This window comes from Mustelus asterias, chromosome 25, assembly GCF_964213995.1.
Source record: "Mustelus asterias chromosome 25, sMusAst1.hap1.1, whole genome shotgun sequence".
NCBI classification, from domain to species: Eukaryota; Metazoa; Chordata; class Chondrichthyes; order Carcharhiniformes; family Triakidae; genus Mustelus; species Mustelus asterias.
In genome coordinates this window covers 14,390,848-14,402,848 of record NC_135825.1, presented here as the reverse complement: position 1 = coordinate 14,402,848, position 12,001 = coordinate 14,390,848, and the positions used below count along the sequence as shown (strand labels likewise).

At 48.5% G+C, this 12,001-nt stretch overlaps 1 protein-coding gene across 1 annotated transcript in view; it reads left to right on the top strand.

Moving 5' to 3' along the window:
• Positions 1 to 891: 891 nt before the first annotated feature.
• LOC144511814 (ras-related protein Rab-7b-like) overlaps positions 892 to 12,001 on the top strand; it is a 39,296-nt gene continuing 28,186 nt past the window's right edge. Inside the window, exons 1-2 of the mRNA XM_078242163.1 lie at positions 892 to 1,229; positions 10,814 to 10,875. Of these exons, the coding sequence (XP_078098289.1) occupies positions 10,823 to 10,875 (53 nt within the window). The 5' untranslated portion in view covers positions 892 to 1,229; positions 10,814 to 10,822. The remainder of the gene's footprint in view (positions 1,230 to 10,813; positions 10,876 to 12,001) is intronic.

The following is a 12,001-nucleotide window of genomic DNA, read 5'->3' as shown; positions in this document are numbered from 1 at the left end:
TCCCAGACTGAAGGGGTCCCGGCCAGAGCAGGGACTCTTATACCTCTCCCAGGAGGCGGAGCCCGACTGGGATGTGCCACAACACTACAGTACAAAGGTGTAACAACCCCACCCTAACACCAACAGCAACAATAGCACAACCCAACAGTAACATATGTACATCCTTGTAGTACTGGCCAGCCCCTGGCTCAGTACTATCCAGTGGGAACCAACGATGGTTCACCACAGCTACCAAATAAACCTGTTGGACTTTAACCTGGTGTTGTTAAACTTCTTACTGTGTTTATCCCAGTCTAACGCCGGCATCTCCACGTCATGACTACCATCGACACCTGCTTGGGCCTCAGAGTATCTGCCCTCCACAGTTGTCTATGGCATGAAAGAAGGTGTGTTCATACAATCCCTACAGTGCAGAAGGAGGCCATTCAGCCCATCAAGTCTGCACTGGCCACAATCCAGCCAGGCCCTATCCCCCAACCCCATATGTTTACCCTGCTAGCCCCCCTGACACTGTGGGTCAATTTAGCATGGCCAATCGACCTAACCCACACATCTTTGGACTGTGGGAGGAAACCGGAGAATCCGGAGGAAACCCATGTAGACACGGGGAGAATGTGCAAACTCAACCCTGTTACCCGAGGCCGGAATTGAACCCGGGTCCTTGGCACTGTGAGGCAGCAGTGTTAACCACTGTGCTACCTTGTTCAGTGGTTTACAATGATCGGACACCTGCACACAGCTCCATCGACTGACATACAAATAAAGTGCTTGATTTGATTCTAACCTACTTGCAAAGAAGGTATAATGCTGTCACTCACTGTTTCTACAGTGTGTGTTCTGTCAGAGGTTGCGCAATCAGGATATTAATCTAACCTCAAAGGCATTTTCTTTATTGGAGCGAGTGTAAGGCAGTGACTGTGTTGTTCCACCCTGCCGTACTCCTCCAGCAGCTGTCTGCTAGGAAACACCCCTGCTGCAACGTTGAACGGGGTCATCTGAAGCTGAGCAAGCCGGCTCTGCAGTTACTGGGGGGAAGTGGCTGTGGCGGAGGGCTAGTCTGATATCTGGGTGCTAGCTGGCGAGTGTTTATTACAACTTACACCCAGCGGGATGAACTGAAAGTAAAATGGACTTGGAGGTGTCGGATTACAAAGTGCTGCTGTAGATATCTGTGCTGAGCTCAGCCTTCTCACGTCCTGCCAAGAGCTGCTTTGTGAATGTGTCAAACCGTGAGTAACTGGAGACTAACTTATAAGAAATTGCTGCTTTCACCATTAAGGGCTGCAGTTGTCAATAGGCACAGCTGAGGTTCAATTGTTCCCATTTCTTTTTTTTTTAGACAATGTTGTCAGTCATAAAAGAGATTCACCTTCTGCCCGACAATCATATCGAGTTTGGCATTATTTACTGAAACTCTTCCTGTCGGTGTCTGTGTCACTGGGCTGCCTCTGTCATTCACTCCACCCACATATTTCCAGATAATCTCCCTCAATATTAACCAGGTGGCACAGTGGGTTAGCACTGCGGCCTCACAGAGCCAGGGACCCGGGTTCGATTCCTGGCTTGGGTCACTGTGCAGAGTCTGCACGTTCTCCCCGTGTCTGCGTGGGTTTCCTCCGGGTGCTCCGGTTTCCTCCCACAGACCGAAAGACGTGCTGGTTAGGGTGCATTGGCCATGCTAAATTCTTCCTCAGTGTACCCGAACAGGTGCCAGAGTGTGGCAACGAGGGGATTTTCACAGTAACTTCATTACAGTGTTAATGTAAGCCTACTTGTGACACTAATATATAAACTTTAAAACTTTGTTACAGCTTTGGGAGTAAAGTTTCCTTCAATAATATCAGTGCAATTTGGGTGGAGTCGTGCAAATCAGCACTAAAGGACAAGGGAGAATGTTAAGTGAGTTAGACATAAAAGCAATTATCTTTGTGTTTTCCGGGATCTATTAACCTGGCCCAAGATTCAATTCTCCCCATTCAGGCCACTCCCACGGGGCTGGCCATGTATTCAGGCTGAAATTGCGAGAGTTAGTGCTGGGTTGAGAAGGTCTTTCAAACCGCAGTGGGTCTCATTCTTGCCTCTGTGTCAGGTAGCTACAAGTTCAAGACCCACTGCAGAGCCTCGGGCACAGAAATCTAGGCTGACCCTGCAGGAACGCGCTGAGGGCGTGCTGCAAGGTCAGAGGCCCTGTCTTTTGGGAGAGAACACAGTTCTTCCTGTTTGCAATTGAGCAGGAAAGATCAAGGAGTAGATTATTGGGGGCAATCTTACCAGCTCATCTCACTGGTCGATCGGTGAGGTGAGCCAGCAAGATTGAGAGAGAGGTGAAAAATCAGTTTCGCACCCGGTTTTTCACCTCTCTCGATGTTGCCGGCACTGATTTGCCAGTGAAATCGGCACTTGCCGTTTATGGTTGTGAAGCCAATTTCTATCTGCATTAGTTAATTTGCAGACAATTAGTGAGTCCGAGACACTATTGTCCCAGCTCACTCACCCTTACCCCCCTCACAAGTTGAGGTCTTCACCGGTGAGAATCACAGACATGATGACCTCGCCGGTGATACCGATTGAAGCCCTCTGGGTGGTCGAGGGCAGGGCCGGGCAGTGCCAGCCACTGGGCAGTGTCAAGGGCTGGGGCCTGAAGGGGCAGGGCCTGTGGGGGTAGGGCCTAGGGGGGGAGTGGATTGAAGGGGCGGGGCTATGCCAGTGGGAGGCGGGGGGAGCTCTGTAAGGGTGGGAGGGAATGGGGGAACTCTGCAAAGGGGGGACAGGGTCAGCCGAGGCTGTGATTGGGGGAGGGGGAGTGCAATCGGCCGGGGCGGCAATCCGAGGGGTGCGGGGGTGGCGAATGGGGGGGGGTTGGATGTGATGCCCATGGGGTGTGGGGGGGGGGGAGGAACTGCACAATGAGCGATCAGCTACGGGTCCAATGTCCATATGGGCGGGTAGGGGAGAGTGACAGTTCATCCAGTGTACTGTGTACGTGTGTGTACTTTCGCCCTGTGTCTGCGTGGGTTTCCTTTGAGTCCTTTGGTTTCCTCCCACAGTCCAAAGATGTGCAAGTTAGATGGATTGTCCATGTTAAATTGCCCCTTAGTGTCCCAAGATGTGTGGGTTAGGTGGATAAGCCATGGTAAATGCACAGGGTTATGGGGATAGGATGGAGGGCTGGGTGGGATGCTCTTTCGGAGGGTTGGTGCAGACTCGATGGGCCGAATGGCCTCCTTCTGTCCTGTAGGAATTCCGTGGGTTTCTTCTTTGAGTTTCTGGAGGCCTTGTTTCTGGTAGTTTACGTCAAACACACCTTGGGAATGATTTGATGATAGATCAGTCGGAGTCTTAAAGGGGACTTCATCAGATTTTCTGCTGTCGAGGGAAGATTTGACCCCCATCGAAGATTTGACAAGGCAGGCACAAGTAAGGAAGCAAAATCAGATTTTTATTCGAAGCTATGATGAAATCTCCAGGAGTAAAATGACGCAGAAGTAGCAGTTCATTTAATCCAAAGCAAGGAAAGAGTGAAGAGGGTGCCGTAGCCATCATTATTCAGTGCTCTCGTTGTGGTGTTAAAAGATCCACAGGGATGAAGAAGGGTCGCCAATAATGCGGAGTGTCATTCCTGCAAGAGGAGAAGACGTTTTAAATCAGTGTGCCGCAGCAAACACACAAAAATTAAAGGACAAAAAATAAAGAAGTCAAGGAATTGAAGATGTGGAAGATAATGAAGTCAAAAGAGAAAACGCTGGAAAATCTCAGCAGGTCTGGCAGCATCTGTATGGGGAGAAAAGAGCTGACGTTTCGAGTCCAGATGACCCTTTGTCAAATCTCATGAAGTGCCCTCCTTGGGAGAAATTTCAGGCTCAAAGGGGAACATATGGAATGCGGACATTATGATCAACGGACATAAAACAAACATAAGGCACTGGAACGAATTCTTGCAGACACCGAACAGTGGCTAAAGCTTGGGGCAGCCCGGGGGTAAGGTCACTGTCTGAGACCTTTCAGCCACAGTGAACCGGGGGTGGGGGGGGAGAGGAATTGTGTAGACCCCCCACAGGCCGTATGACTCACATTGAATGTATGCAGTGAATATTACACATACCACAATTGTATTGAAGGTTTTAAAGTTCATTTATTAGTGTCACAAGTAGGCTTACATTAACACTGCAATGAAGTTACTGTGAAAATCCCCTAGTTGTCACACCCCGGCGCCTGTTTGGGTACACTGAGGCAGAATTTAGCATGGCCAATGCACGTAGCCAAATTTTGGACTGTGGGAGGAAACCGGAAGAAACCCACGCAGTCGCGGGGAGAATGTGCAGGTTCCGCACAGACAGTGACCCAAGCTGAGAATCAAACCCGGGTCCCTGGCGCTACGAGGCAGCAGTGCTAACCATTGTGCCACCGTGCCACCCTGCAGAGTGCAACATGATCCAAGCAGAAAACTTGAATATTATTGCGCTTCCTGTGATGACTATTTTGAAATGTCTGTAATGATCTTTCAGACATTGTGTAAGTATATTTTTGCAAAAAGAAAAGATACTTGGTGCTACTTGGGTGTCCTGGTATATGAATTGCAAAAGGTTAAAATGCAAGTAGAGCAAGTCATTAGGAATGTTGCCCTTTATTGCAAGGGGAACGTCGGAAAATCTTACTGCACTGTGGAGGGCCTTGGTGAGACCACATGTGAAATTCTGGGTACATTTTTTGGTCTCCTTATTTGAAAAAGAGATATAATTGTGTTAGAAGTAGTACAGAGAAGGTTCATTGACTCCTAGCTCAAGGCGTTTACCTTTTGAGGAATGGTTCAGCAGGTTGAAGTTGAGTTGTTGATTTATTAGTGTCACAAGTAGGCTTACATTAACACCACATTGAAGTTACTGTGAAAATCCCCGAGTCGCCACACTCTGGCGCCTGTTCAGCCATGATATTATTGAGTGGCAGAGTAAGTCTGAAGGGCCAAATGGTCTGCTCCTGCGTCCTATGTTCCTATGGACATCTAAAAGCCACAGTGATGATAAAAAATGGCTCATAATCTGAAATTCCCTGGAAGATGAATGGACAGCGACAATTTGCTTTTAACCTGTGTCTTCAGCATAAGTAAGCATCCTGAGGTGGCGCACAGAAGCATCGTGAAACAAAATTTGACATAAGGAGATACTAGGACAGGTGACCAAAAAATTCAACCAAAGAGGTGGGTTTCAGGGAACACTTTCACAAGGGCGAGAGAGCTCGAGATGTGGAGAGATGCAGGGAGAATATTCCGGAGCTTTAGGCACAGCTGTCCATGATGGAGCAATTGGAATCAGGGACCCAGAGGAGGCCGGAATTGGAGGAGTGCGGAAGTTGGCTGGAAGTTAGGGTTACTCAAAGTTAGAGAACTTAGAGTTAGGGTATTCGGGGGCCAGGGTGGGGCTTGAAAACAAGGATGAGAATTTTAAAATTGAGAAAACTGATAAGGAAATTTTGCTGAGCCAAAGGTGGATTGAGGAAACGTTATTATAAATGAAGCAACGTTCGAGTAAATGACAGTAAGTATTGCACATTGGGCACGGTTAGGTTGTGGGTTTAAGTGTCAGCTGGTGCATTGAACATGAGTGAGTGCAGCAAAATAGATCTCTTGCTTAATGTGGCCTGAGGGAAAAGTCATTGATGGAAATGCAGGAAGAAGGGGAGGTGATGGCTGAGTGGTATTATTGCTGGACTATTAATCCAGAAACTCAGCTAATGTCCTGGGGACCCGGGTTCGAATCCCGCCATGGCAGATGGTGGAATTTGAATTTAATAAAAAAATATCTGGAATTAGGAATCTACCGATGACCATTGTTCGAAAAACCCATCTGGTTCACTAATGCCCTTTAGGGAAGGAAATCTGCCGTCCTTACCTGGTCTGGCCAACATGTGACTCCAACCCACAGCAATGTGGTTGACTCTCAACTGCCCACGGAAATGGCCTAGCAAGCCACTCAGTTCAAGGACAACTTGGGATGGGCAATAAATGATGATGTGGAGATGCCGGCGTTGGACTGGGGTGAACACAGTAAGAGTTTTAACAACACCAGGTTAAAGTCCAACAGGTTTATTTGGTAGCAAATGCCATTAGCTTTCGGAGCGCTGCTCCTTCATCAGTCCTTCGTCTGACGAAGGAGCAGCACTCCGAAAGCTAATGGTATTTGCTACCAAATAAACCTGTTGGACTTTAGCCTGGTGTTGTTAAAACTCTTACAATAAATGATGGCCAGCCAACGATGCCCATGTCCCACGAATGAATAACAAAAAAGCTCAAAATGGCTTGAGAAGATTTTGCAAAACCAAGGTGCAATCCTCTGATGAAATTGAGTTGGAGGGTATGAGATTCCAGGTGCAGGCAGCGAAGTGGTAGTTTCAAAGTCTCTGGGTGGGATTGTCTGCGCAACCCGCTGTGAAACAGAGGCGGCCCACCATTGACAAGCAGTGAGATTTTCCAGTCCTGCCAACAGCGCACCCCCGCCACGGGTTGTGGGGGCTGCATTGGCGGGACCGGAAAATCTTGCTGGTGTGAACGACCGGAAAATTTTGGCCTCTATATTTTTATCTGATATTTTGATTGAATTGTTGTGGTGATTGTAACTTTACCGAGTAAGAATCATGTGTCCAAACAACCAATCAACACCTAGCGTGGGGAGTCTGTATAAGAGGAGTTTGCCTAGTTAGAACGAGTCCTTGCCCTAACCACCTTCATTGTAAATGGCTTTGAAAATAACCTCAAAGCAGGCGCTGACTTTCTTAATCTCACTGCAGCATTCTGATACAATGGTGTGCTTGTCAAAATCTCAAGAGTCCTCCCTCCATGGGTTACTGACGCCATCGAACAATTACTCCGAGATGGATGGGTACGCACGGGTGATGAGACAAGTGCGTGGAGGAAACAGACCAATGGGCTTCCCCGGGATCTGTTCCAGCACCAACCCTTTTCAATCTCTAGATCAACAATCTACACCCTCATCCTGTCTCGGAGGTTTATCTATGTTGACAGTATCTGCTGTACCTCTCAGACTCGGACATTTTCTAAACTAGAGGTAACACTAAACAATGATGTTGCAAAGTTGGCCACTACTGTAAGACAAGGCACCTTCAACCCAGCACCAAAAAACAGTCTCAGGCACCAGAGTGTAGCGACTAGAGGATTTTCACAGTAACTTCATTGCAGTGTTAATGTAAGCCTACTTGTGACACTAATAAATTTAAAAAAGTATGTTCCACCCCCACAATGCCAGCACCAAGAGGGAACTCAACATCTCTGTGAGTGGCCAGAAACTGAGTCACAAACAACATCCTGTTTATCCTGGTGTTACCCTTGACCTGAACACTGACATACAAAAACCACCTGAGCAAGATAGCAGCAAAGATCAAAATGTGAAACAATCTCCTCAGCAAACTTCCTGCTCTTTATGGGGTGCAGATGCTCAAATCCTAAGTATCTCAACTCTTGCCATCGTTTACTTGACTGCAGAGTACTGTGCACCAGTGTGGTAGAACTCATGCCACACCAGCCTTGTAGTTACCCAGCTCAACACAACACGTATCATCTCAGGCACTCTCCAATCAACTCAACTCCCCTGGCTCCCGGTCCTGAGCAACATCCCACCCTCTCACATAAGGAAGGAGATTACAACAAGAAAGCTCCTGGAGAAGGTTTACATCAACACAAGCTTGTCGCTACACAAGGAACTTACTAATCCACCACTGCTCACCTCCCATCATGCCAGCCAGTATGGATAAGACCACAGTGCCAGGGAATGATAGCAGAGGCTCAATGGCAGCAGGGATAGAACCAGTACGTCACTGGCCAGGTCATTCAGGTGTGGGTCGGGGTCAGGAGGATGACTTAGTGTCTGGCCTAGGCTTTGGGAGGGGAGTGGGTGAGGGATGTTTGTGTGGCTGGGTGTCAGGGGCTGGGTGCAATTCTCATGGGGGAGTGCAGGGGCTTTGGGAATATCCTGGTGAGTTGTGGTTCCCCTCAGGGTTGAGGGTACGGGTAGTGTCCCATTGTCTGGGTGTTTTAAAATAGTTACTCTGAAATTAGAAGTGTTTTTATTTCTTCTAATTCTTTCAGAGTAACCATTCGCAGAACCACCTGATGTTCGCGATTTAAACCACTTTGTTGGATGGTTCCCAGCGCAATTGCCCGGGGAAATTAGTGCTTCTGGACAATTGCTGGTAAACTCTTACCTGTGAATGTCTGAGTGATATTTCCTAGGGCAGCTTTGGGATACCCACCCCACTACCCTCCTCCCTCAACCCCCTCACCACCAAATCTGACGCTGGGGGAAGCCAGGAAGTTACGAGCCATAATCTCTCAGTTCCGACATCATCCTTGTACATCATTTTTGTACCTTCTCAAATGCCTCAATGGGCTGGATTCCGGAATTCTCCCATCCTGCCTGCAGCAGGTTTGGCGGCAGGCAGGAGCAGAGGATCTAGCAGGGGTGAAAAGGACGTTGCAGTTCTCCAAACATCGGGTTGATGGTGGTTTGGCCTCCCACTGGTAGGTGGCATTAACGCCATTTGAATTCATTTGCATCTCATGAATGCTCATTAAAACAGCTTCCAATCTTGCGTTACCAATTGGGAAATCACATTGGCGTCAACCCAATTGGGGATAAATGCTGTAGACAAGCCAGTCCTTGGTTGGCAAGAGACTTTGGGGTGAGTGCCACACTGTCCCAGTGTTGCGCTGCTCCTGAAGCACTGTACACCACTCTGCTGGGGTAGATCGGTTCCTGCCTCCATCTCCATACCAAACTGGTCTGCATGGACAGCACCGTGCTACTGGACCCACTGACCCTCCTGCGTCACTGAGTCGGATCAGCACAGTGCCCTGGGGGTGGGGAGTACAGGGGTCTCCTTTTCCCCTGGGTGCCACACACCAATGTCTGGACAGCACTGTGCTGTGGGACCCATGCCAACAAAGGTCTGAAGTTCAACCTGGGGATGGAGCACGAGGTGGGGGAGTTGGGAGGGGAGGGGGGGTGGGGGGAGGTGTAGGGGGGGAAGTGTGGGCTGACAAACGCAAGGGGGCAATGTGGAAGGAGGGCTGTGCCAGGTAAAAGTAAAAAAGTAAAGTTTATTTATTAGTCATAAGTAGGCCAACATTCACACTGCGATGCAATTACTGTGAAAATCCCCTACTCGACACAATCTGGTGCCTGTTCGGGTACACTGAGGGGGAATTTAGTGTGGCCAATACTTCTAATGTGCACGTCTTTGGACTTTGGGAGGAAACTGGAGCATCTGGAGGAAACCCATGCAGACACAGGAAGAACGTGCAAATTCCACACAGACAGCGACCCAAGCCGGGAATCGAACCCAGATCCCTGGCACCATGAGACAGCAATGCTAACCACTATGCCACCGTGGGAGAGAGCAAAGGTTCGTGATGGTAGGAGGTGGATGAGGAAGAGAGAACAATGGAAGGCAAAAGGAAGACCGAGGGAGGGAAGTGAGACACTGACAAAGCTGCATGAAAAACTTACAAAGAAAGGGACACGTCCTGGGCCTGGTCCCCCCATGCTGACACTATAGTTAAGAAAGCTCACCAACACCTCTACTTTCTCAGAAGACGAAGGAAATTTGGCATGTCAGCTACGACTCCCACCAACTTTTACAGATGCACCATAGAAAGCATTCTTCCTGGCTGTATCACAGCTTGGCATGGCTCCTGCTCTGTGCAAGACTGCAAGAAACTACAAAAGGTTATGAATGTAGCCCAATCCATCACGCAAACCAGCCTCCCATCCATTGACTCTGTCTACACTTCCCGCTGCCTTGGCAAAGCAGCCAGCATAATTAAGGACCCCACGCACCCCAGACATTCTTCTCTTCCACCTTCTTCTGTCGGGAAAAAGACACAAAAGTCTGAGGTCACGCACCAACCGACTCAAGAACAACTTCTTCCCTGCTGTCGTCAGACTTTTGAATGGACTTACCTCGCATTAAGTTGATCTTTCTCTACACCCTGGCTATGACACTACATTCTGCACTCTCTCCTTCCCTTTTCTATGAATGGTGTGCTCTGTCTGTATAGTGCGCAAGAAACAATACTTTTCACTGTACGTTAATACATGTGACAATAATAAATCAAATCAAACCAAAAAGGGATAACACGTTGTTTACTGGGAGGGGGTGCATGAAGAATGCAGGTGTGGTGGGTAAGGGTCCAAGTGGGACATGGGTGCCTGGCAGGTGATGGGTTCGGGTGGAGGGTGGTTAAATCCAGGAACAGACTTTATCTTGAGGCTGCTCGCCTTTTCCCTCTGGGTCACTGGCATCCTGCACGATGTGGTGAAGATAGGTGAGCTGGAGAGAGCGATACCAGTGTGCTGGACGGGTGTTTAAATATGGCAACACATATTTGAGAACCCGTCAGCTGAAGGTGGGCGGTTGAATCAGCTGCTGGCCCGCCAGAAGATGGTGGGGAGCTGCCTCCTTGAACCGCTGCAGTCCATGTGGTGTAGGTACACCCACAGTGCTGTTAGGGAGGGAGTTCTCGGATATTGACCCTGATGAGGAATGGTGAGCTTCCTGACAGGGCCACATTTGAGTCGTAAACCGGGATGTTCCATTCCCACCCACCACTGGGGCCTCCTGAACCCACCGAATGTCAATGGGCTGTTGGCTGGTCAGCTGCATCGCCCCCCAATAGGCCTGGAATATCCCAACCATAGCCTTTCGGGAGTTGCACTATTCCAGCGCATCAATCCCCAACTGTGGCAGACAAGTCAATATTCTGTCAGTTCATTGATGACAAGTAACTCCTTCTGGTTATTCCCAGGTACCGTAGATGAACACCAACAGAAGAGTGGATTTGAAAATAGTTATCCTTGGTTCCCTTGGGTAAGCAGTAATAAATCTTTTAAAATTACCTATTACCAATGTTTAATATCATTCAGAGACATTCAGGAGAAATTGGAGGAAAGAATATCAGGAATATAAGGAATGTAAGGAAATATAATATAAGGAAACAATAATATTTGTAAATATCATCACCTAAATCATCACTGGGTGACACGGTGGTACAGTGGTTAGCACCGCTGCCTCACAGCACCAGGGACCCGGGTTCAATTCCAGCCTCGGGTCACTGTCTGTGTGGAGCTTGCACATTCTCCCCATGACTGCGTGGGTTTCCTCCGGGTGCTCCAGTTTCCTCCCACAGTCCATAAAGACGTGCAGGTTAGGTTGACTTGGCCATGTTAAATTACCCTTTAGGGGCGAATTTTCCCGTTGCACCCGCCATGGGAATCGGAGTGGACGAGGGGCGGACCATGGAAAGATCCGTTGACCTCGGACGGGATTTTCTGATTTCGGGGTGAGCGCGGACAGAAATTCCTGCCCTGAGTGTCAGGGGGATTAGCAGGGTAAATACATGGGGTTACGGGGATAGGGCCTGGGTGGGATTATTGCAGGTGCAGACTTAATGGGCTGAATGGCCTCCTGCACTAATAGGATTCTATGATTCTAAAGCAAAGTACCGCAAGTAGTTGACTGATAATACTTCTGTACCTCAGGACGATTTATCTATAGTTTCTCTTCTTTGCACTGTTCTCTTTAAGATGGATGCTTGATAAGTTCTGTATTGCTGTGCATCTGTGCAGCTTAGAGAGAACGTTAATCAGGAACTCTTGCTTCCCCAGCAAAGGTGGTATCGTGGTTCAGAGGCCCCTCCCCTGCTAATGTTTTGGGTTCAAATCCCACCACGGCAGTTAATGAGGATTAAAAATTAAAATTGGTTAATAAATCTGGAATTGAAAACTACTAGTAATGGTGACCATTAGACTACCAGCAATTGTTATAAAAACCCACCTGGTTCACTAATGTCCTTTAGGGAAGGAAATCTGCCATCCTTACCTGGTCTGGCCTACATGTGACTCCAGAGCCACAGCTGAAACTTAACCACTTCCTCGCAAGCCACTCAGTTGCAGAACCACTACAGGTACCAAACGGAAGTTCAAGAAAGCAGCCC